This window comes from Mauremys mutica, chromosome 1 (assembly GCF_020497125.1).
Source record: "Mauremys mutica isolate MM-2020 ecotype Southern chromosome 1, ASM2049712v1, whole genome shotgun sequence".
Lineage (NCBI taxonomy): Eukaryota > Metazoa > Chordata > Testudines > Geoemydidae > Mauremys > Mauremys mutica.
This window is the reverse complement of record NC_059072.1, coordinates 88,140,101-88,165,928: the sequence shown is the minus strand read 5'-3', so window position 1 is coordinate 88,165,928 and position 25,828 is coordinate 88,140,101. Positions and strand designations below refer to the sequence as shown.

Sequence of the window (25,828 nt, the reverse complement as noted above, 5' to 3'; positions counted from 1 at the left end):
TTGGCAGGTTTATGAATTGTTTGATAAATAGTATTTTAGGTGGGGCTGGTAGCACTGCCTGTTAAGGTTACCCAACACCTCCTATTATAAGACTGGCCAAGTTTTATAAGCAACTGAAAACAACCTACAGTCATTCAGGCTGAAGTTTTGCATGCTGGTTGTCTGACTCAGGATGCCTATGTTTGAAAAATTTCAGCCAAAACAGATCAGCCATTTCCAAGAATGAGCCTAGGGAAACTAAGTTGTTTTACCCATAGTAAAAAGTTCTGAGGGCCTGATCTTTGAACAGCTCTAGCACAACCATGCTTTGGAGCAGGGACTTGAAATTTGGCCTTTGGGTCAGGAATGTGCCTTTTGCCGTCCTGTGAAAATCCACCCAAATGTAGCCAAGTTATTAGCCTTTGGGGGGAAAAGATTACAGTCTGCATATGCTCATTAGAAAGTTATTTGATTATATCCTCACTGAACATGCTCCAGCCTCTCTCAGCTCCTTGTGCTGACCTGACAGCATATGCACCATTCGCACAGAGCAAGCTTTCACCTAGGCGTACAGGAACAAAGATAGATTTGCCCTGAAAAGGATGCTCCCAGCTGTTCTGGGCCAGGGTGAAGCTAGGCACCAGATTGGAGAGAAGGGAGCCTGTCTCTCCTGTACTCTCAGTGAGCCCTCCCCCACCCACCCCCTGCTGGCATCCAGGCACTATGGAGGAGGAAGCCATCTGATGCGATCGCAGAGGGGACAAGAGCCATACCTTGGGGCAGAGGTGAAAGTAAGCGGGTAGGGGGCTGGTACGGTATGTCGTGCCAGACCCAACCGGCTTCCCCAGGCTGGCGATTTAAAGGGCCCGGGGCTCCCTGCAGTGACTGGAGCCCAGGGCCCTTTAAATCACCTCCTGAGCCCCACTGCCAGAGCCCTGGGGTAGCAGCAGCGGGGCTCGGGCAGCGCTTTAAAGGGCCCAGGGCTCCCTGCAGCAACCAGAACCCCTGGCCCTTTAAATCCCCATGGGAGCCCTGCCACCACTACCCCGGGGCTCCGGCAGCTGGGCTCGGGCGGCTATTTAAAGGGCCCGAGACTCCTGCTGCTGCGGGGAGCCCCGGTCCTTTAAAGTGCCGCCCAAGCCCTGACGCCGCTACCCCAGGGCTCTGGCAGCAGGGCTCCGTCGGCAATTTAAAGGGCCTGGAGTTCCACTGCAGTAGCAGCGGCCAGAGCCCCGGGCCCTTTAAATTGCCTCTGAGCCCCAGGGCTCCCAGCCGCCTCTGCAGCTGGTAGTTCCAAGGGTGATTTAAAGGCCCCAGGGCTCCCAGCCACAGCCAGAGCCCTGGGGCCTTAAATCTTGATTTAAAGGGACGCCTCTTCCGGTTGAGGCCCCGCCTCTTCTGGTTGAGGCCACACCTCTGCCCAGGACTCCGGCGTACTGGTAAATCCTTTAACTTACTTTCACCCCTGCCTGGGGAACTGGAGTGTGTGTGTGGGGCGGGGGGAGGGGGCAGATCTAACAAGGATCTGGGCTATGCAGGGAGAACTAGGACTGGCTGGGACAAGGATGGGGAGGAGGAGGTATGGGCGGGACAGATTGGATGAGGACCCTGCGGAGAGAAACTAGGACAGAGCCAGTTTGTGCACACGAGGGAGAGAGACAAAGAGCCAGGCGTGAGGGGACTAAGACTAGCTAGGCAAGGAGACTGGGCCTCGGATGAGAATCCTGAGGAGTGGCGCCTGATACTGGCTAGGTGAATGGGACGGAAACAAGGAGCCAGGGGTGGGGAAGAGACAGGGACAGGTTGAGGGGGCAGGGCAGAATATTAAAACATTAAGATTGTAAATTTAAGCACTTAGAAGTTAGGAAATGCCAGCAGTAAGGCTGCCTTCACAACCTTAATTCAGCCCCCTAGTCAGGGGCAGCTCTAGGAATTTTGCCGCCCCAAGCACGGGGCGGCAAGCCGCGGAGGGTGCTCTGTCAGCGCCGCGAGGGTGGCTTGCCGGCTGCCTTCCGCGGCTTGCCTGCGGACGGTCCACTGGTCCCGCGGCTTCGGCGGACCTCCCACAGAGGCATGCCTGCGGGAGGTCCTCCGAAGCTGCGGGACCAGGAGACCCTCCGGCGCCGGCAGAGCGCCCCCCACGGCTTGCTGCCCCAAGCACACGCTTGGCGTGCTGGGGCCTGGAGCCACCCCTGCCCCTAGTGCATATGCGTTATGATACAGCCTATAGTCACATGATCACATGCTCTTTTTTTTCCATAGGACCCCAGCCTCATTCAGTGCACAGGGTGGACGTATTCTGGGGATGAATCAGGGCTGTTGTCTGTAGGATTCCTTTCTACAATGGTTGCAGAAGTTGGAAGGTGTAGATCTGGGACAGGTGGGTCTCCACCTGCCCAAAGCTAAAGGCCTCCCCACCAGGAGCGGTGCCAGAGTTTCTGGTGCCCTAGGCAGAATTCGGGGGGCGGCATTTTGTGCTCTCCCTGACTTGAGATCCCAAGGTTTGTTTTGCAGAAATGCTGAGCAATCACAGCTACAACTGAAGTCACTGGGACCTGTATCTAGTCCTAGGTGTCTCAAATTTGGAACCCAGACTTAGTGGACACTTTTTAATTTGATCTCTCTGGGCCTTAGTTCCCCAGCCATAAAATGGGGGTAACAGCCCCTCATCTCACCGGGGTGTAGTGAAAATAGATCCATGAGAATTTGTGAAACACTCAGATACTGTAGTGATGAGCTCCACAGAAAAGTCCACAGGGAAATAAATAATTCTCTCTGCAGAGTAGGGCTTAAATAGCGTGCAGGAAATAAAGACTAGGGCCACACTATTGAACAATGAGAAGACAACACAATATTGAATAGCTGCTCGTTAAGTGAGCACCATCCTGTACAATGAATGAGGCAGGTTCCTATGGGAAAAAAAAATTGTGATCATAAGAACGGCCATACTAGCTTAGACCAATTGTCCATCAAGCCCAGTGTTTTGTCTTCCTACAGTGGCCATCATCAGATGCTTCAGAGGTAATGAAAAGTACAGGGCAATTATAGAGTGATCCATCCTCTGTTGTCCAGTCCCAGCTTCTGGCAGCCAGTCTAGGGACACCAGAGCATGGGGTTGCATCCCTCACCATTTTGGCTAATAGCCATTGTTGGACCTGTCCTCCAGGAACTTATCTAATTCTTTTTTTAACCCAGTTATACTTTTGGCCTTCAAAACATCCCCTGGCAATGAGTTCCACAGGCTGACTGTGCATTATGTGAAATACTTTCTTCTGCCTATTAATTTCACTGGGTGAGCCCTGGTTCCAGTGTTATATGAAGGGATCAATAACACTTTCTTATTCACTTTCTTCACCGCATTCATGATTTTATAGATCTCTATCATATCTCCTTAGTTTTCTTTTTTCTAGGATGAACAGTCCCCGTCTTTTAAATCTCTCCTTGTATGGAAACTGTTGCACATCACTAATCATTTTGTTGCCTCTCTCTCTACTTTTTCCAATTCCAATATATTTTTTTGAGATGGTGCTACCATTCAAACTGTGTATTCAAACTGTGGGCATAATGCTAAATATAGTGGCATTATGATATTTTCTGCGTTATTATCTATCCCTTTCCTAATGGCTCCTAACATTCTGTTCACTTTTTTGACAGCTGCTGCACATTGAGCAGATGTTTTCAGAGAACTATCCACAATGACTCCAAGATCTCTTTCTTGAGCGGTAAAAGCTCATTTACACACCATCATTTTGTATGGATTGTTAGGATTATGTTTTCCAATGTTCAGTACTTTGCATTTATCAACACTGAATTTCAATTTGCCATTTTGTTACCCAGTCACCCACTTTTCCCTTTGTAACTCTTCGAACTCAGCTTTGAACTTAACTATTTTGAGTAATTTTGTATCATCTGCAAACTTTGTCCCCTCACTGTTTACTGCCTTTTCCAGATCATTTATGAATATGTGGAACAGCACTGGTTCCACTACAGAATCTTGGAGGACCCTGCTATTAACCTCTGTCCACTGTGAAAACCAACCATTTATTCCTACCCTTTGTTTCATGGCTTTTAACCAGTTACTGATCCATGAGAAGGTTTTCCCTATTATCCCATAACTGCTTACTTTGCTTAAGAGCCTTTGGTGTGGGAACTTGTGAAAGTTTTTCCAAAAATCTAAGTGCACTATATCCACTGGATCACCATTACATGCTTGCTGACACCTTCAAAGAATTCTGTTAGACTGGTGAGGCATGATTTTCCTTTACAAAAATTGTGTTGATTCTTCCCCAACATACTATGTTCATTTAGGTATCGGATACTTCTGTTCTTTACTATAGGTTCAACTAGTTTGCCCAGTACTGAAGTTAGGCTTACCTCTGGATCCCTTTTTTAAAAATCAGCATTACCTTAGGTATCCTCCAGTTATCTGTTACAGAGCCTGATTTAAGTGATAGGTTACATACAACAGTTAGTAGTTCTGCAGTTTTGTATTTAAGTTCCTTCAGAACTCTTGGGTGACTACTCATCTGGTTCTGGTGACTTATTATTGTTTAGTTTATCAATGTGTTCCAAAACCTCCTCTGTTAACACCTCAATCTGAGGCAGTTCCTCAGATTTGTCATCTAACAAGAATGGCTCAGGTATGAGAATTTTCCTCGCATCCTCTGCCATGAAAACTAATGCAGAGAATTCATTTAGCTTTCCCACAACAGCCTTGTCTTCCTTGTGTGTTCGGTTTAGCACCTCTATAGTCCAGTGGCCCCACTGACTGCTTGGCAGGCTTCCTGCTTCTGATGTACTTAAAAGTTTGTTGGTTTTAGTTTTTGTGTCTTTTGCTAGTTGCTTTTCAACTTCTTTTTTGCCTGCCTAATTATACTTTTACACTTGACTTGCCAGAGTTTATGCCTCTTTCTATTTTCCACACTAAGATTTGTCTTCCCATTTTAAGGGATGTCTCTTAACCCTTAACCTCTTTTACTCTGTGTAGACATGTGGCACTTAATACTTTTACTATTTATTTAGAAAAATTGGGTATACATTTAGCATGAGCCTCTATTATGGTGTTTTTAACTAGTTTTCATGCAGCTTGCAGGCATTTCATTCATGACTGTTCCTTTTAATTTCTGTTTAACTAGATTCCTCATTTTATGTGGTTTCCCATTTTGAAGATAAAAGCTACTGTGCTGGGTTTCTTTGGTATTCCCTCCCCCTCCAAGGATTGTGGAATTGAATACTCTCATAATGCATACGAACAAGGGGGCTGAATTAAGGTTGCACAGGCAACCTTAATTCTGGCATTTCCTAACTTCTGACTGCTTGACTTTGCAACCTTAGTAATGTTCTTTTAATGTAGTTTTTGTGGGTAATACATACATATATATACACACATATAACATAACAACTGTGAGAGCATTTGCATATTGAAGATGCCAAACAAAAATGACAATATGTTTATTACTGATGTGGAGTTTTAAAAATCAAATACATTTTCTGTTTGTGGCCTGGTCTACACTAGGCTTTTAAACCGATTTTAGCAGTGTTAAACCGATTTAATGCCGCACCCGTCCACACTACAAGGCCCTTTATATCGATATAAAGGGCTCTTTAAACCGGTTTCTGTACTCCTCCCCAATGAGAGGAGTAGCGCTAATATTGGTATTACCATATCGGATAGGGTTAGTGTGGCCACAAATTGATGGTATTGGTCTCCGGGCGGTATCCCACAGTGCACCACTGACCGCTCTGGACAGCAATCTGAACTCGGATGCACTGGCCAGGCACACAGGAAAAGCCCTGCGAACTTTTGAAATTCATTTCCTGCTTGCCCAGCGTGGAGAGCTCATCAGCACAGGTGACCACGCACAGCTCATCTGCATAGGTAACAATGCAGTCTCCTGAGAATCAAAAAAGAGCTCCAGCATGGACTACACGGGAGGTACTGGATCTGATCGCTATATGGGGAGAGGATTCAGTGCTAACAGAACTGCATTCCAAAAGACGAAATGAAAAAGTATTTGAAAGAATTTCCAAGGCTATGATGGAAAAAGGCTATAGCAGGGACTCAGTGCAGTGCAGAGTGAAAGTTAAGTTGCTCAGACGAGCCTACCAGAAAACAAAAGAAGCAAACGGAAGGTCCGGTGCAGGTCCAAAAACATGCCGCTTCTACGATTAGCAGCTTTCATGGTACCCGCCATGCGGTGGGGGGAGGGGTAAAGCACTGCAGAAGCCGAAAGACAGTGGCTTACCATGGCCGCATGCAAGCTGGATTCTGATGCCCAGACCTGTGTCTGTGAGATCTGTAACACCAGAGCCGCAGGCACTCAATATTAAGATGCAAAATGCTACCTTGTAGTGAAATCACATGTGCTATGTAAGGTGAATATACTGTTCACTGTGAAAGAGTATAACCATTGTTCTGTAAAATGTATCTTTTTAAAATACTTCTCTCCCTTTTTTCCCTCCCTCATGCAGCTGCAAATTTTTCAAGCCTCCCTACTCCATCCCAAAGGCTAGCTCAGATAAGGCGGAGGAAAAAGAAGACGCGAGATGTTCTCAGATATAATGGAAGTAAACCGCAAGGAAAGAGCTCATCTGAATGAGTGGAAGGAGGTGGTATCAAATTACAGGAAAGATGCCAGTGAACGTGAGGACAGGAGGGACACCCGAGATGAGAGGTGGCGGCAGGAAGATCAGAGGTGGCGGCAGGAAGATCAGCGGTGGCGGGATGCAACTCTGGGGCTGCTGCGTGATCAAACTGACATGCTCCGGCGTCTGGTGGAGCTTCAGGAACGGCAGCAGGATCACAGAGTGCCGCTGCAGCCCCTGTATAACCACCCTCACCCCTCACCATGTTCCACATCCTCCTCACCCAGACGTGTAAGAACGCGTGGGGGGAGGCTCCGTGCACCCGCCCACTCCACCCCCGTGGACAGCCCAACCAGAAGGCTGTCATCACTGTGAAATTTTTTTGTGGGCTTTTCCATCCCTCCTATCCTCCTCCCAAACCACACCCGGGCTACCTTCTCAGTTCTCTTCCTCTTTTTATAATGAATTAATAAAGAATACATGATTTTTAAACTATAGTGACTTTATTTCCATAAGCAAGCTGTAATCGAAGGGGAGGGTGGGTTGCTTACAGGGAATGAGTCAATCAAGGGGGGTGGGAGTTCATCAAGGGGAAACAAACACAGCAGTCACACCCTACCCTGGCCAGTGATGAAGCTCGTTTTTAAAGCTTCTCTGATGCGCACCGTTTCCTGGTGTGCTCTTCTAATCTCCCTGGTGTCTGGCTGCGCGTAATCAGCGGCCAGGTGATTTGCCTCAGCCTCCCACCCCGCCATAAATGTCTCCCCCTTACTCTCACAGAGATTGTGGAGAACACAGCAAGCAGCAATAACAAAGGGGACATTGGTTTGGCTGAGGTCTGAGCGAGTCAGTAATGTGTGCCAGCGTCCCTTTAAATGGCCAAAGGCACATTCTACCACCATTCTGCACTTGCTCAGCCTGTAGTTGAACAGCTCCTGACCACTGTCCAGGCTGCCTGTGTATGGCTTCATGAGCCATGGCATCAAGGGGTAGGCTGGGTCCCCCAGGATAACTACAGGCATTTCAACATCCCCAACTGTTATTTTCTGTTCTGGGAAGTAATTCCTTGCTGAAGCCATTTAAACAGAGTAGTGCTTCTGAAGACGTGAGCGTCATGAACCCTCACTGGCCATCCCACGTGGATGTTGGTGAAACGTCCCTTGTGATCCACCAGTGCTTGCAGCACCATGGAAAAGTACCCCTTGCGGTTTATGTACTGGGTGCCCTGGTGCTCCGGTGCCAAGATAGGGATATGGGTTCCATCTATTGCCCCCCCACAGTTAGGGAATCCCATTGCAGCAAAGCCATCCACTATGGCCTGCACGTTTCCCAGAGTCACAACCTTTCGCAGCAGCAGCTTAATGATTGCTTTGGCTACTTGCATCACAGCAGCCCCCACAGTAGATTTTCCAACTCCAAATTGATTCCCGACTGACCGGTAGCTGTCTGGCGTTGCAAGCTTCCAGAGGGCTATTGCCACTCGCTTCTCCACTGTGAGGGCTGCTCTCATCTTGGTATTATGGCGTTTCATGGCAGGGGAAAGCAAGTCACAAAGTTCCATGAAAGTGCCCTTACGCATGCAAAAGTTTCGCAGCCACTGCGAATCGTCCCACACCTGCAACACAATGCGGTCCCACCAGTCTGTGCTTGTTTCCCGGGCCCAAAATCGGCATTCAATGGCTAGAACCTGCCCCATTACCATCAGGATCCCCAAAGTGCAGGGGCCCGCGGTTTGAGAGACTTCTGTGTCCATATCCTCATCACTCTCATCGCCGCGCTGCCGTAGCCGCCTCCTCCTCGCCTGGCTTTGCAGGTCCTGGTTCAGCATAGACTGCACGAGAATGCGCGAGGTGTTTAAAATGTCCACGATTGTGGTATTGAGCTGAGCAGGGTCCATGCTTGCCATGGTATGGCGTCTGCACAGTTCACACAGGAAAAAAGGCGCGAAACAGTTGTCTGCTGCTTTCACGGAGGGAGGGGTGAGGCTGTACCCAGAACCACCCGTGACAATGATTTTTGCCCCATCAGGCACTGGGATCTCAACCCAGAATTCCAAGGGGCGGGGGAGACTGCAGGAACTATGGGATAGCTTCGGGATAGCTACCCACAGTGTAACGCTCCGGAAATCGACGCTAGCCTCGGACCATGGATGCACACCACCGATTTAATGTGCGTTGTGTGGCCGCGTGCAATCGACTTTATACAATCTGTTTTACAAAACCGGTTTCTGTAAAATCGGAATAATCCTGTAGTGTAGATGTACCCTGGGTAAGTGTAAAGGCTATAATCTCTTTGGGGCAGGGTCTGTGTTACCATTGGTGTCTTGTGCAACACTCAGTACCCTGTCAGCACTTAACTAACAGTGCATTTAGAATCCAATGGCCATTTCCCCACCATCTTGTAATACCTGATCCAATTTCAGATTTAGACTATTTATCCCATAATCTGCCCCCAGTTTCACCAAGGTGAAGTGTTACTTACATGGCTGATATGCCCCAGTGTGAGCCAGCCTCATCTCCTGCAGAGTTGAAGAGAGGCAGCGCAACCAAGGTTATGGTTGGGGCGATGGTCAAAGGACCGATGAATCGCAGCAGAAATCCAATCAGGCCAGAAAATCCAACAAAGATTTGGAAACAGGAAGCAACCATGATGGCGCCCTGCAGCTGAAAAACAGAGGGAAAGAAAGCAGAGATTTAAAGGCTTCTTTCTGAGTTAGTCCATTTGAGTTAGGTGGGCTCAAAAGCACTTTATGGGCCTGATTCAGCTCCCACTGAAGCCAGGGGGAGTCTTTCCACAGATTTCAATGGGAGCCGGCTTGGAGGGCAACACTCAAACAGGAATGCAGGCCCATTAACTCTCCCCCTGACTTACCTCCTCTGATTCTACCTCCCTAATTGCCAGCTGTCCAAGGGGAGCTGGATTGTCAGAAGCCACGAGCTCTAAACAGAACCAAGTCAACCAGGCATCCACCCATCCTTTATTAAAGACTTTGAGTACAGGTTAGTGTTCATAAAAAAGGGAAATTACGTAGTAATTACTATTACTGGCATTGACCAAGGGTCAGATACAGCACAAGTGTCCCTAACCCAGCTCTTCCAGCACCTTAGTCCTGATCAACCAACTCCACTGTTCTAGCCTTGGATTTTGCCCCGGCTCTGCCAAAGCACCTCCTGGGGAACTCGAATGCACACCCACCTAACTCATTTCTAGTCAGGTCCTGATCAGGGCCCTGAGCCTGCAGACACAGACTCGCATGAGTCAAGGTTTGCAGAGTCAGGCCCAGTGATTGCGTGACAAGCCAGTGCTCTGATCTCCTGAGGCCCAGCCAGGGCAGCAAAGGGAATCTCCAGCTGAACACAGACATTAAATAAAGTTTTCTATTTAAATTTTCAAAGTGCTGGATGACCTGGAAATCCCTTCTGTTTCTCCGTGTGGGTTGCAAATATATTACCAGGCAGACCAGTACAATAAACTCCTTAATTATCAGAATCAGTCAGGCAACACCAAACATGTTCAGATAATTAGGAGAAAAAACAGCCAGGGAACTACAGCACACCAGCAGTTAGATTAGGAGATCTGGCATAGCCAGGCTTCTGTTTTATCTGAGTATTGCTTTCCTCTGCAGGACACATTCATCACCATGCAACCTTTGCGTGCTTGGTAAACACTGTTTAAATACACAACAGTTATGTACCCTACATGTGAGTTATTAGTTACATTAGTTAATACCACTAAATAATGAATGAATTACTAGGTACCTTGGCTCTTGTGATAAGGCTTGACCCTGTGAGGTGCTGAGTGCCCTCAACTCCCACCAGGTATAGTGAGAGATGAACACTTTGAGGCTCAAACCCCTGAATCAGTGGTTTCCAATCTGGGGTTCGGGAACCCTGGGGATCTGGAGTCTATGTCTAAGATTTCCAAAGGGGTCCGCAACTCCATTATAATTTTTTTAGGGGTCTGCAAATGAAAAAATATTGAAAACCACTGACCTAAATGAAAAGGCAAGAAAACAGTTATCCTGTGACTGCACTGTATTTACTTGGATCAATAGTGACCATAATACCAACGCTCTGCACTGTACTGCAGCTTTCAGCCAGGATCTCAAAGCTCTGGACAAACATAAGCTGTTTCACAGCGCTCCAGCAGGAAGGTAAATAGAGGCACAGAGCGGTTAAGCAACTTGTTCAGTGTCAAACAGTGACTAAGTGACAGATCTGAGATAAGATCACGGGTGCCCTGAGTACAAGTCCCCATGCTTTAGCCAGTAGAACATATTCTTTGCCTTCTTGTTTATGATCATTTGCGTCCTCCATGTTCTGTTAACATGGCCAGTAGCTACAAGGGTCCAGATCAAATCTCTCAGATCAATACACTGGGAAGGACCTCTGCAGAAGGGAATGGAGGTATCAGCCATCTCTAAAGTACCTTCCTCCTTCCCTTCCTAGGGGGAACTCCTCCCTCTGTGGAGATCTGCACGGAGGGAAGAGCTGGGGGTTGAACAAGCTAGCACAGTAGAGATTACACAGAAAGCGAAATTCAGCTCTAGGCTGTATATCCTTTTCTATGGATGCTCTTCATGCTGAAGAACCCCCTCCATTGAGGGAGGGTGTTCAAGGAAGCCACAGCAGGGGAGGAGCACTGTTCTATTGCAACTCCACTGGGGGAGGGGTTCCCAGCATAGATGGCTCTGGGATGGTCACTAGTTACCACAGAAATGGCCCTGACATGGAATATGTTTTCCCAGAAAATAAAATACTCTAACAGCATTTCCTCAGCCTTCGGGACAACTTCATGAGCAAAGTCCATAAACCACAGATGTCTGCAGCGTTGAAAGTTAGAACATAGCCTTGTATTCACTAGTAAGCAGGGGTCTCTCCTGGGATTTGACTTCCCTCTCTAACACCTCAAGGCCCATTCAGACGATTCCCCTCAGGTTTTTATAGCGGCCCGTCTGGCAGTAGCTCACAGGGATTACCTCTCGCATCCTCGACTGCCAGACCTCGATGAACTCCGGTGAAGTAGCATTCACCTGGCTGGCATTCTGCGTCCACGCAGGGCATCTCCAGTTAGGGAGGGAGAGCATGGCAAGGGAAGGAGTCAAGAATGCAAAGGTCCCTCCTTGGAGAATGGGCAACCTGGAAACAAGCCAGAGGGCAGAGAGTTAAGCTATTTGATCTCTGGAAGCCCCACCTCTGTCAGGGCAGGGCAGGGGAAAGTATTGGGGTGGATCAGTAAGCACCTCAGCATGCAGAGAGTCAGTGGAAATCCAGAGGTCTCAGCAGAGACCTGACAACAAAGAGGTGTCTTAAGTCACACAATTACACTAAAGTTTTATTTCAAAAGGGGGATTCGGCCTCTCTCATGTTTGCCTTTGGCAATTTCCTTTTCAATACACTGATGTTTCTGTGAACCCTGTCACCAACAATAGCCAAGAGCCAGTATGTATTTTGACACAATAGTAGTATCCCAAGCATTGGGAAATGCTGCTTTTGGATTCAAACTTTGGGTCCCTCATCCCTATTTGCGGTATTGTATTTAAGGAGGGAAAATGGCCATCTTAAAGCATGTGTCTGTATGTTTTGGATCAGGTCTTTATGCTACAAGATATCTTCAGGGACCATACAGGTAGTATGAATATATTTGTGTGTTATGTGGACTACATAACACATAGAGAGCTGCAGATGCAGCCCACAATAGGTTGAGAACCACTGCTCTCGTCTAGGATCTCTCTGCCATCTCAGCCTCTACACAACCCTCCGTGTGCCACGCAGCCCCTGCCAGCAAAGATGACTGGTGCTGGCACACCCAACGCTGCCCCCTCTCTGGCAGGCTGTCTAAAAAACATTTGAGAGCAGCTAACACCATCAGGTCTCCCAAAGCCAGAGATTCTGGCCTGAGCCACTTATTGACACCCCATCAGCTAATTGCTGGGTAAAGGAATTGCAAGACCCCAAGGAAGAGGGTTTCCCTCAGAGGGGATTCCACCTCCCTTATGTCCAGGTAGGATAACAATCCACCTGCCTCAGTAATTCAACAGAACCTACTTAACATTCTCCAGCTGGATCAATTCCTGAACACTCGCTAACAGCATGGGGATATTTCAGACAAACACCACTAGATAGGTATCTCCATCTAGACTGGTATCCTGTCTCTGACAATGGCCAGCGCTTGATGCGTCTGATGAAGATGCAGAAATTCTGGCGTAGGCAGTAATGGAATAACCTGTCCACCGACAAGGGAGGTTGTTTTCCTAACTTATGTCATTTAGAGGTCACTATATGCCCTAAAACATGAGGGATTATACCGCATCTAAATACGTATTTCTCACTCATGTGAGCTCTGGGTGGTTTTATCTTCCAGATAAAAGCCACCAGCCATTAGAATCTTTTCAGCACCAATTGGGATGGGGATCTGTTGCTGATCTCCTTCCTGACAAAGGTTGAGTCACAGCTAAGGAGCACTGGTCTCTCACTCTCTCCTCTCCCACCAACTCCTGATGTACTTGCCCTTCATGAGCAGCCACTACAATAATGCTGGGAGCTCCTCGAAACTTCCAAGTAAGAGTTTATCTTCAAGATTAAATGCACCAGGAAGTAGCCGCTTGGTGCAAGAAGATTGTGATTAGCAGATTTCTCTTGGAATCAAAAGGGCTTTTGTGCTGTTGAAAAGCAGATAAAACGAATCAGCTTTAAGCATATTAGGGAGCCTTGCCTGACTGTGAACAAAGGGGATCTCGGTCCCTTCTGTAGTCTTTCTTTGATGCTATAACACAAACATTGTCATTTCATAACGGTTTGTTTTTTCCCATATTCCCGTGTGACAGGCGGTGCTCTGTCCCCGTCCTCTGATGCCCCAAAAACTGCTCAGACTCCCTTCCTTTCAATGTTCAGTCTGTATTTTATTCCAAACCCTTTCACCAACACCAGGGCTGGATTAGTCTTTTGTGGCCCCCAGTGCCTGGACCATGCCCCTCCACCCCCACCCAGAGGCCCCACCCCCACTCGGCCTCTTCCCTCCAAGGCCCTGCCCATCACTCACATAGAGGGAAGGGGGCAGAGAGGAGCAAGCAGGGGGTGGGGCGTTGGGGGTGGGGGAAGAAGTTGGGATGGTGCCAGATTGGTGTGGCCGTGCTGAATGAATGGTGTGAGCACAACTTGACATGACTTAAACATGGCTGAAGAACTGCAGAGGATCCTGGGATCAGGGTCCCTTTAAGCAAAAACAGATTTGATAAAGGACTGGAAAAGCCTGCATGTGCGATCAATATTGAACATATACATCAGTAAATACAGGCCCATGCAAAAGTACATATCACATGCACAAAGTTTCAGCATGGAGCACAGGTTGACATGGTTATAGTGACCCTACAGCAAGGACACCACGCAGATAGCCAGAGTGAATGATTGATGAGTGAGTAAATATGGAGAGGTCTTTGTTTGATACCCCCACCCCCAACCCCTTCCAAAATACTAATCAGCTAAAATTAATAACTACACGCCCACTGGGCATGCTTTTGAGACATGTGACTCCTTTGAGGGAAAAAAGAGTATAAGAAACAAGCAAAGTAAATTACTGAGAGATGAGAAGGAGGAGAAAAGGGAGAGGGGATTCCTTAACTGATGCTTGAAGACGCTGCTAGACAGAGTAGCTAAAACTCTGCTCTGTGAGCTCAAGTAGGACTGTGACCAGAGGGGTTTCCAGGCAGCCAAGGTCTTGCCTTGAGGGAATCTGAGACAGACCAGATGACTGAGGAGACCAGACCTAGAGGGAGGAAGTTGTCCATAGACTTGGTAACTACCTTCTCTGTTTGCCAAAGCAGGAACCGTGTGAGGCTAGCACAAGGCCTGTTTGTGTATGTTTGTGAAAGAGAGGCTCACTAAGAGGAATTATAGCTCTTAATGTATAGTTCTTTAATGTCTAACAGGAGTTATGTGCTTTACCGCTTGTGTAATTCCTTCTCAAATAAACTGCAGTGTATGCAAGTTAATTACTGTGGACCTTTTTAATTGGTATGAGTTATCTGCTCCTCTGGGAGCCATTAAAGATCCATCCAGGGGTAGTAGCCCCAAGGGCCCCACAACCATAGGATGGTTACTGCTGTGTCCAAGGAAAAAGGTCTTTAAACTGAATCAAACTGTTTTCTGAACTGCTGGCCTTTGAGGAGCTTGGTATCCTGAATCACTGGTGTTAACCAACTAATTTAAATATTGTTCAGAATCAGTTCTGCCTTATATTAATTTTACTCGGGGGAGCAAATTTAGTTCAGTATGCAGAGAAGGAAATATACTGGTGAGCGGCGTTGTATTGGTCATTCCTAGAGTCAAAGATGTTTCACAAATGCAGACAGGGAAGGGTCGGCAAAACAGGGGAGGAAGGGGATGCCCTGAAACCCCCAGGGATGGTGGAGAGATGTTTACTGAGACAGGTATGTGGAGATCTTGGTTCTGATCCATGGTTGCCAAACGCTGTTCCTGTCCCGTATAAGGAAGGGTGTCTGAATGAAATGCTGTCAAAATAGCAGACATGTGGCACTCCTACTCCTACGGAGGAACAAATGATAAATGCTGCTGTGTGGATTATGTATCAGGCTGTGAATAAGTTTGCAGAGGAGTGGAAGATTTGGAAACAGCAGAAGGAAAGTTTGCAACAGGAGCTGGACAAGCAAAGATTGCAAAATGAGGGGATGAAAAGAGATTTGCAAACTGTTCTGATGCAATATGTTAACTAATGTCCAACAGATGGCTGCTTTTACCCAAACTTGTCAGGAATTGGAAAGTGATATGGATGCACAAATGCAGGAAAATCAAAAGTATAAGTTGGAGGCAAAACAATATAAAGGGGTTTTGTCAGTTTTAACTGAACAGGCTACACAAAGCCACCTGGAAAAGAAAATCATAAGAAATACATTGAAGTGATTAATAAGCTGGAATCTGCTTTGGTGGCTAGAAAAACTATTTGTAGTATGGCTTTTGATTATGATCCCTGGAATGAAGAGGAATGGGGAAAAGCTGTGGAGGAGTGGCAGAGGGAAAAAGCACAAGAGAAGGAGGAGGAATATGTAAAGCCAAGTCTGACAAAAAGTATGGGAGTGAAGCAGCGAGTCAGCTACATATCATAACATTGATACACCTGTAAAGCATCCACAAGTGATTAGAAAACAGAGACCTAGAGCTAAATAAAACACTGATGGTACACTGGTGAAAGATCAAGAGGGATGTTTGGCGTTTGAACTCCTGGATGAGGAGGATGAGCCTGTTAAATCAGGGGAAGCAATGGAAAGACAGCCGGCAGGGGTGGTTCAGATACCTAAATCCCCAGGCTATGTATTGGAAGAGACAACGTGTCTGTTGACCAAGAGCAAGAAGCAGGCGTTAGCAAAGCAATTAGGCCCCTTGACTCAGAAAATGTCTCTGACCTGGTTAAGGGGATACACTGTTAGAAAGCATTTGGATTCAGGAGACCTAAGAGTTGTAATAACTTGTGCTGGCCCTACGGAAGGGGTGGCAATGTTAGCAGAGCTTAAAACTGAGTCAAATCGAGAGGACCAAAGGCTGTGGTATGGAGGAAAGCTCGATATTTCTAAATTCCTTCTGAGTTCAGAAAGGCAGTTTTCCTGATGCATCAGGAGGCGGGAGAGTCAGTTACGGCTTATTATGCTAGACTGTGTTAGCAGGTTCTCTAGCTGACAAGGAGGAAGGACAAGTAACAGATTTGTTATATGATGGTTTAAGGGAACCTATTACAGTGTTTATAGGATCTCAAGAGGAGTTGGATCAGGCCATATTAATTAAAATGACCCAGGAGGCAGAAAAGGTAGTTAGCAAAATAAGTGGCTCCTCCCAGAAGGCAGTCTGCGAGGGTTCTTACAGCAACCGAGCAGGCGACAGCAGTCCTAATGATGCTGGCATGGGACGTGGAGTGGGGTGATCCAACAAAGGGCATGGAGGACCCGGCTGGGGACCAGTGCAAGCACAAATATGGGCTTTACTCCAGGAGAGAGGAGCAGCTATGACTTGTTTAGATCAACAGCCTTTGGAGGTTCTGTTAAATGCTGTGGGTGATTTGGAGGGGAAAAGTCACAGCCTGCGCCACAACCTGGGGCTAGGGCTGTTGAGATTGTGGGAACAGGTATGGGAGATCTGATAGGCCCTTATGGCTTGTTGTCCCAGGAATTGGCTCAGATGGACGTGGCAGCTTCCTATCAGGGTAGCTCCACATCTCAGTAGGGTTGTCTTGCCCTTAGCAACCCCTGCTCCCAATATTGGACATTAGTGGCTAAATTGCAGCCCCACATAACTGGCAGACCTTACATGGAAGCGGGGCAGGTGGGAGAGGGAGGAAATATACAATGGTTGCTAGCATTAATTGACACAGGAGCAGAGGCAATTCTGATTAAATCAATGCAGGAGGACGTCCAGAAAGAACAGATTATTCCTTTATTTGGATTTCAGGGCAGAGGAGTGAAAGGAATTTTATTACAGAAATCTGTTATGGGTGATAGGACACAGTAAGTTTTGGACGGATATAGTGGTCTGTAACAGCATGACTGAAAATGTTATCATAGGTGCAGATGTGGTACAGCAGGAGAAATGGATAATTGATCTAGCAGGAGGTTGGCTGTGATAAGGGGAGACAAGGATTGTAAGTGAGCAGGTGATTTCAGGAGGATTAAGGAAAGGAGCTTGCAAAGCCATGGCAGCTGTGGTGTTACCAGATAATGGATGGACACAAGAATTCCCTATGGCGTGGGCCAACAAGAAATCTGAATGTGGGGGTATACGAGCAGCAGTGGAGATAGTACATCCCTCCAGTCCCAAGATAGTACTATCAGTAAACAAAGAGTGGAAATCTTAAGCACCCTCCCAAAGCCAGTGCATGTGCAAGAACCAGGGGACCTACTACAGGCAATATTGGATCACAAGTGGGTATGGTTCACAGATGGATCTAGTCAGGAGTGCAAGTAGGGTGGTATGTTCCAGTATGTAGTACCGGCAAGAGATTTTTAGCAGGTACGGGGTACCGGAAAGACTTGGGGAGGCTAGCACCCCTCATCCCCGAGTGGGGTGGAGCTGCACTCTGCTCCTTAAAGGAGCAGAATGTGGCTAGGGAGGGCATTCATTCTTTATATGGGTTTAACAGCACAATACATATGCTAACAAACTTAAACAAAGCCTTTGTTTAAGTTTGTTAGCATATGTATTGTGCTGTTAAGTTGGTAAGGAGTCCTCAAGAGGAGAGGTGTGAGGGGAGGGGGACGGAAAGTGTCTAAACAGTGTTCTTGATTCCTGAACCAGCCTCTGGACTATGAACATACACTGATGAGAACATTCTAATCAAGGAACTGGGGACTTTAAGATAATCTGATAATATAAAAGCCTTCATGTTTCCTTGATCCTTTGCGGATGGACTTATGAAATGTATATGGTACAAAGTCTGTTCTAGTCTCATTGACTGCTGATTTTTCCCTTGCAATGGACAAAGATCAGATGTCTGCTGACTTTCTCACACAAGTCAGCAGCTTTTGATACCTGTGGTATAAGTAACATAGCCCTTGCTTGAGCGGTTTTGTTCTTTGCTCTCCAAATGTCAAAGCCTGTTCCCATTGAACTCAATAGAAAATCCTCTTTTGATTTCAGTGGGAACAGGATTTGGCCCCAAGAGATCAGAGAATGTGATTTTGATCAATTGCTTATCTGTCCAGAGACAGTTCTCATGCATGTTGTGCCAGGCTGATTTCGGTTGCCCCTCCTGTATGTCATGCTGAGGAAAACAATAAATCAATTTGGGCTGTAGTTCTATCAAGATGAAAATGGCACACACAGTTCGATGCCTCTTTTCCATCAAACCCAGATGGCGCTGCCTCTTTGCTTTCCTAGTGCCTGGTGGAGAGCAATACTGAGGGCTTGTCTACACTGCCACTTTAAAGCGCTGAAACTTTTTCACTCAGGGGTATGAAAAAACACGCCTCTGAGCGCTGCAAGTTTCAGCGCTGTAAAGTGGCAGTGTAGATAGTGCACCAGTTCTGGTAGCTACTCCCCTCGCGGGTGTGGGTTTTTTTTGTTATTTTTTACAGTGCTGGCTCTCTCTCAGCACTGGTGCCATGACTACACAGCCACGTTAAAGCGCTGCAATGGCAGCGCTTTAATGTTGGTAGTGAAGACTTACCCATAGATAAAGCAGCAAAGAATCCTGTGGCACCTTATAGACTAACAGACGTTTTGCAGCATGAGCTTTCGTGGGTGAATACCCACTTCCTCGGATGCAAGCATCCGAGGAAGCTCATGCTGCTCATGCTCATGCTGCAAAACGTCTGTTAGTCTATAAGGTGCCACAGGATTCTTTGCTGCTTTTACAGAACCAGACTAACACGGCTACCCCTCTGATACTTGACACCATAGATAAAGGTAAGATTAATTTGGACATAAGGGAAGCACTGATAGTGTGTTAAGGGAAAGTGGGGTGATTGTCCTTCCTAGCCTTCTTTCATTTAAGAAGTTTTCAATCTGGGGTGCTGCTGGGTCCTCAATGACACCTAGAATTACATGGGACAAGGCACAGCCGGTACAACAAGAAGTTGAATACTTAGGTACTATCTTGAGACTGGAGGCCCATACTATCAGTAAACAGAGAATGGAAATCTTAAGCACCCTCCCAAAGCCAGTGGATGTGCAAGAAGCAGGCGACCTACCACAGGCAATATTGGATCACAAGTGGGTATGGTTCGCAGATGGATCTAGTCAGGAGCGCAAGTAGGGTGGTATGCTCCAGTACGTAGTACCGGCAAGAGATTTTTAGCAGGTACGGGGTACCGGAAAGACTTGGGGAGGCTAGCGCACCCCCCACCCTCAAGTGGGGTAGAGCTGCACTCTGCTCCTTAAAGGAGCAGAATGTGGCTAGGGAAGGCATTCATTCTTTATATGGGTTTAACAGCGCAATATATATGCTAACAAACTTAAACAAAGCCTTTGTTTAAGTTTGTTAGCATATGTATTGTGCTGTTAAGTTGGTAAGGAGTCCTCATGAGGGGAAGGGGGAGGGGGAGATGGAAAGTGTTTAAACAGTGTTTTTGATTCCTGAACCAGCCTCTGGACTATGAACATATACTGATGGGAACATTCTAATCAAGGGACTGAGGACTTTAAGATAATCTACTAATATAAAAGCCTTCATGTTTCCTTGATCCTTTGCGGATGGACTTATGAGATGTATATGGTACAAAGTCTGTTCTAGTCACATTTGATTGCTGATATCTCCCTTGCAATGGACAAAGATCAGATGTCTGCTGACTTTCTCACACAAGTCAGCAGCTTTTGATACCTGCAGTATAAGCAACATAGCTCTTGCTTGAGCGGTTTTGTTCTTTGCTCTCCAAATGTCAAAGCCTGTTCCCATTGAACTCAATAGAAAATCCTCTTTTGATTTCAGTGGGAACAGGATTTGGCCCCAAGAGATCAGAGAATGTGATTTTGATCAATTGCTTATCTGTCCAGAGACAGTTCTCATGCATGTTGTGCCAGGCTGATTTCGGTTGCCCCTCCTGTATGTCATGCTGAGGAAAACAATAAATCAATTTGGGCTGTAGTTCTATCAAGATGAAAATGGCACACACAGTTCGATGCCTCTTTTCCATCAAACCCAGATGGCGCTGCCTCTTTGCTTTCCTAGTGCCTGGCGGAGAGCAATACTGAGGGCTTGTCTACACTGCCACTTTACAGCGCTGAAACTTTTTCACTCAGGGGTGTGAAAAAACATGCCTCTGAGAGCTGCAAGTTTCAGCGCTGTAAAGTGGCAGTGTAGATAGTGCACCAGTTCTGGTAGCTACTCCCCTCATGGGGGTGGGTTTTTTACAGCACTGGCTCTCTCTCAGCATTGGTGCCATGACTACACAGCCACGTTAAAGCGCTGTCGCGGCAGTGCTTTAATGTTGGTGGTGAAGACTTACCCTTAGATAAAGGTAAGCTGGCAGAAGATTAATTTGGAAATAAGGGAAACACTGATGGTATGTTAAGGGAAAGTGGGGTGATTGTTCTTCCTATCCTTCTTTCATTTAAGAAATTTTCAATTTGGGGTGCTGCTGGATCCTCAATGGCACCTGGAATTACAGGTGGCACGAGATATAGTCATCTGTTTGACAGATGCAGTTGTAAAATTTTAGACAGGTAAGGGGGTTGTCAGAGGGGACAGGGAGAGCGTGGGAGCCCCAGGCTGGGGACGGGGTGGGGAGGAGTCACATGGAGGGTTATGTGGGGAGGTCACGTGCTTCCCCCTTGTGTCCCTCCCATGAGTGAAGTATCAGCAAGAAATGATTTCTACTTGCACCACTGGATCTAGTTCTTACAAGAAAAGTCAACTTGTTTGTTCAGCAGCAGCTGTTTGTTTGTTTCCAGAACAAGAACTGGTGATCCCATATGAAAGGATGTCAGCCCAGGGATGTGAAGTGGCAACAGTCAAACTGGCATTTGAAGCAACTCTCTTAGACTGTGATGTAGTTATATGCTCTGATTCTCAATGGACCGTGCAAGGAGTGAGCATATGGGCACCCATATGGGAACAACAGGAAGGCAAAGAAGTTGCATACTGGGATTATTGCAAAATCATTATTGATATTATTCGGAAAAGGACTGGTTCCACAGAAATCAAGCATGTTAAGGCTCATGCTAAACAACATACTCTGGAAGGATACCACAATGCTAAGGCAGATAACATGGCCAAGGAAGCAGCAGCTACAACATCTTCTGGTTCACAGTGACATCAAAGCAGTAATTCAATCTCAAATGAAAGAAGAAGCAAATATAGGAAAACTGCAAACACTGATACCGCTGATCCAAACCTTCTGGAACAACACAAAGCATTCATACAGTATGAAGAACAAGAATGGAAACAAGTGGGACAAAGGATAACAAGAGTATAAGGAGAATGGGAAATAACAAGAGAACAAGATATGGTCATAGCAAAGCAAGGAGATCAAGAAAGATGGATACCTCCAGAACAACATGGAGAAGAAATAATCCGATTTGCACATGAACAAGGACATTTTAGGGCTAAGAAAACATTAGCACAAGTAAAAAAGGTAATGTGGTGGCCAGGAATGGACATGCATATTAACAGATTTTGTCAACAATGCTTAGTGTGTGCCCAAGTCAACCCTAAAAGCAGAAAAGAAAAAATACTGAGACACCAACCTGACACTAAGGGCCCATGGCAAAGATTACAAATGGACAACATTGGACCTTTGAAAATAACTCCTACAGGAAAAACCTTTTGCTTGGTGGTCATAGATGATTTTTCAAGATGGGTGGAAGTAATCCCCCACAACAGATAACATAGCTCAGGCTTTATGGACCCAAATACTCAGAAGATGGAGTATACCCTTGATCATGGATAGTAACCAAGGACCTCACTTCGTGGGAGCAGTGGTAAAAGCATTATTATTGATGATGGGAATCAAACAAAAATGTTATGTAGTCTACCACCTACAGAGTGCAGGAAAAGTGGAAAGGAAGAATAGAGAAATAAAAGCAGCCTTGACCAAGTAAATTCAAACACAAGGCCAAGATTGGGAAACTGCTTTACCTGCAATCCTAATGACCACGAGACCCTTGCGACAAGCTGGAAGTAAGTACTCACGTTTGAGTTAATGACAGGTCAAGCTATGAGAACCCATGAATTCCTACTCCCACCTAGAAAACAGATACCTGAATGGGTACAAAAAGAAGTTTGGATAGCAGATTTGGTACAAACAACTGAAGAAATCTGGGCACAAGAAAATCAGCGAAGACAAAGGGAAGAACAGAAAGGACCATCTGGGTACCAATGGAAGATACAAGACCAAGTGATGCTCAAAGAATTGGTAAGTAAAGGTAAGCTAAAACCCACATGGGAAGGACCATTCCCTGTGAAATATGTGGCCAGTCCTATTGTCATTCTGGTGGCCTCTCCAAACGGGAAAGTATGGAGGCATTCTGATCAAATCAAACTGTATCTATCAAGTAAGTAAGTATAATAGTTTATGAATATATAGGGTAGATATAAATATAGTCATGTAAGATGTACTAATCTTAGAGGCCTGTGTTTTGTTCATTTATTTGTTTTCACAGACTGATCCATGGAAGCAAGGAACATACTGTTTTGTTGGGTATTCTATGGGTTCATCTACCACATGGCTACTGGATCACCATCTAGCTGTCCCACGGGAGAAGCAACCAAAGACTGTGAGATCAAGCAATTCCAACAACAATGAGGGTTTATACCAAGGATACGTACAGATTTTCTCCTTCAAATTGGGGGTACCAATCTTGAATGAGTAAAGCAGCGAGAAATAGGACTGAGTGTTATAGTCACCCCTCACGGAGAGGTGATTAAAGCAAAGGAAAGATATATGACTTGGGACTGGAATGTCATGAGACTCTGGAGTAGAGATCCTGTATGGTGGACCTACTCCTGACCAGGAAGAGGTTCTTGTGATGATGGTATCCATGATGGAGATGCTTAGAGAAATTTTAAGTAGTATTTGTAGAACCAGGAGAGCATCTCTATAGGAGAATAGAATGGGGATTCCGATATGAGTGTCCATTTACCTTAATTCCACCTTTTATAGAATGCAGACCTATAACAACCCCTCTTCCAACTGAAAAAGCAGGAAGGGAAATTCGGAGATGGTCTCTAACTGCTGAGGATAATATAGATTTAGGCACAGTTCCAATTGGCATGAACCTTACTATAAATAATGGCTCTGAGCTGACCTCTGTAGCATTGTCCACATCTATTTCAACAACGCTTATCTTCCCAGAATTAAAGGAAAAGGAGAACACACAACTTTTTATCCAAGCAGCAGATTCCTTGGTCCAGAGACTGGAAAGAGTGGTCAGACCTGGTAAAGGTTATGATGAGGAAGACTAACTAGATGTGGGAGATGGAGAAGTTTGGCACTGTATAGTAACAGAATCTGTTAATCCCTTTGGGGCCAAAAAGGACACTCAAGTAATATGGACCTTTCATATAACAGATAGAACATGTGTGTCCATATGGATACAAGGAACTGACAAAAGGCTGGCAAGGAACTTCCAAAGAACACACTTTGGTAGCTGAATGGGAATATGATCCAGATAGTGAACAATGTGTCTGGACCTCAAGTGTAACTAATTGTATACATAAGTCAGGAATTCACGAATCACAAGTTATCGATACTAGAACTGGGGAACTATGGAAACCCCAAGAAAAGGTCCTTCGAACCAAACCACCCCAGGAATGTATAATTCAAGGAGCTTGATTTGAAAATGGGACTGAGGTTCCTGCCATAGATATAGGAGCAACTGTGAACTTGTATAACATCACTGAGAATATGAACATATGTCAATGGGAATGTAAGGCCTGGTCTACACTAGGAGTTTATGTCAAATTTAGCAGCGTTAATTTGACTTAACCGTGCACCGTCCACACCAGGAAGCTAATTAGTTTGACCTAGAGGGCTCTTTAGTTCGAATTCTTTACTCCTCCCCGACGAGGGGAGTAGCGCTAAATTCGACATGGCTATGTCGAATTAGGCTATGTGTGGACGGAAATCGACCTTAGTAGCTCCGGGAGCTATCCCACAGTGCACGACTCTGTTGACGCTCTGGACAGCAGTCCGAGCTTGGATGTTCTGACCAGACACACAGGAAAAGCCTCGGGAAAATTTGAATTCCTTTTCCTGTCTGGCCAATTTGAATCTCATTTCCTGTTTGGACATCGTGGCGAGCTCAGCAGCACCGGCAACGATGCAGAGCTCTCCAGCAGAGGAGTCCATGCAATCTCAGAATAGAAAGAGGGCCCCAGCATGGACTGACCGGGAAGTCTTGGATCTGTTCGCTGTGTGGGGCGATGAGTCTGTACTTTCGGAGCTGCGCTCCAAAAAATGGAACGCAAAGACCTATGAGAAGGTCTCCAAAGCCATGGCAGACAGAGGATACAGCTGGAATACAACGCAGTGCCGCGTGAAAATCAAGGACCTGAGACAAGGCTACCAAAAAAATCAAAGCGGCCAACGGACGCTCCGGAGCCCAGCCCCAGACATGCCACTTCTATGAGGCACTGCATGCCATTCTCGGTGGGTCTGCCACCACTGCCCCACCAGTGACCGCGGACTCTGACGATGGGATAGTGTCGACGGGCAGTTCCTCGGCGATGTCCGTGGACGGGGAAGATGAGGAAGGGTTTGAGGAGGACGAGGCAGGCGACAGCGCTTACAATGCTGATTTCCCCGACAGCCAGGATCTCTTCATCACCCTCACAGAGATCCCCTACCAACCCTCCCCGGTCGTTAACCCGGACCCTGAATCAGGGGAAGGATCAGTCGGTAAGTGCTATAAACATGTAAACATTTATTTTTGAAAGAACAGGAATGTTAACTATGTGAAAAGAAGGTCAATGTATATGGGGATAGAACAGAAATCCTCTTGGGAGATCTCCACGAAGCTCTCCTGGAGGTAATCGAAAAGCCTACGCATGAGGTTCCTGGGGAGAGCTGCCTTATTGGGTGCTCCGTGGTAGCACACTTTTCCGCGCCAGGCTGTCATCAGGTATTCTGGGAGCATTGCCTCCACAAGCATGGCAGCATAGGCCCCTGGTTTGTGCTGGCTTTCACGCAGCATGCGCTCTCTATCTGCCTCAGTGACCCTCCTCAGGGTGATCTCGCTCGGCGACTCCTGCATTTAATTAGGGGAATTAGTGTAATGTTAGTATTGGGAATGCTTCACTTTTCCTTTGCATAACAATAAGCGTCGGTTTACAGCCACGTGGTGGAGGCTGCAGAGGGGCAGCATACAGGGATCTTTCCCGGGGACAGCCGCGAGGGGGTGGAACAGGGGCAGAGTTTATGCTTTCCAGATTGCCTGCAGCAGGAGGGCACTGCTATACATTAAGTTTTAAGCAGCTTAAAGTCTATGGCTTACCATGCCTGGCTGTTCCACGGATTCTGCTGTCCTGCCCCGCTTGTCTGATCTCCAGTGCAAGACCCCAGGCAATGAAAGCGAAGGCCGAAAATTCGAACTTGTCCTGAGTGCGCATGAGATAGGTGCTGTGCATGGTCTTGTTCACAGAGACAGACTAGACTGTGTTCATTGTTCGCAAAAATGTATCTTTGCAAGGAATTCACTCCCTTTTTCCCATCACACAGCTGCGACTGTCTCCCGACCTGCCCCAGCATCCCCCTCACAGAGGCTGGCAAAGATTAGGCGGCGAAAGAAAAAGACACAGGACGAGATGTTCGCTGAACTTATGGGCT

At 46.6% G+C, this 25,828-nt stretch overlaps 1 protein-coding gene across 1 annotated transcript in view; it reads right to left on the bottom strand.

Moving 5' to 3' along the window:
- LOC123343831 (solute carrier family 23 member 1-like) overlaps positions 1-25,828 on the bottom strand; it is a 64,054-nt gene that overhangs the window by 24,198 nt on the left and 14,028 nt on the right. The window contains exons 4-5 of the mRNA XM_044979267.1: positions 11,543-11,702; positions 9,046-9,227 (exon numbers count right to left, since the gene is read on the bottom strand). Coding sequence (XP_044835202.1) covers positions 9,046-9,227; positions 11,543-11,702 — 342 coding nt within the window. The remainder of the gene's footprint in view (positions 1-9,045; positions 9,228-11,542; positions 11,703-25,828) is intronic.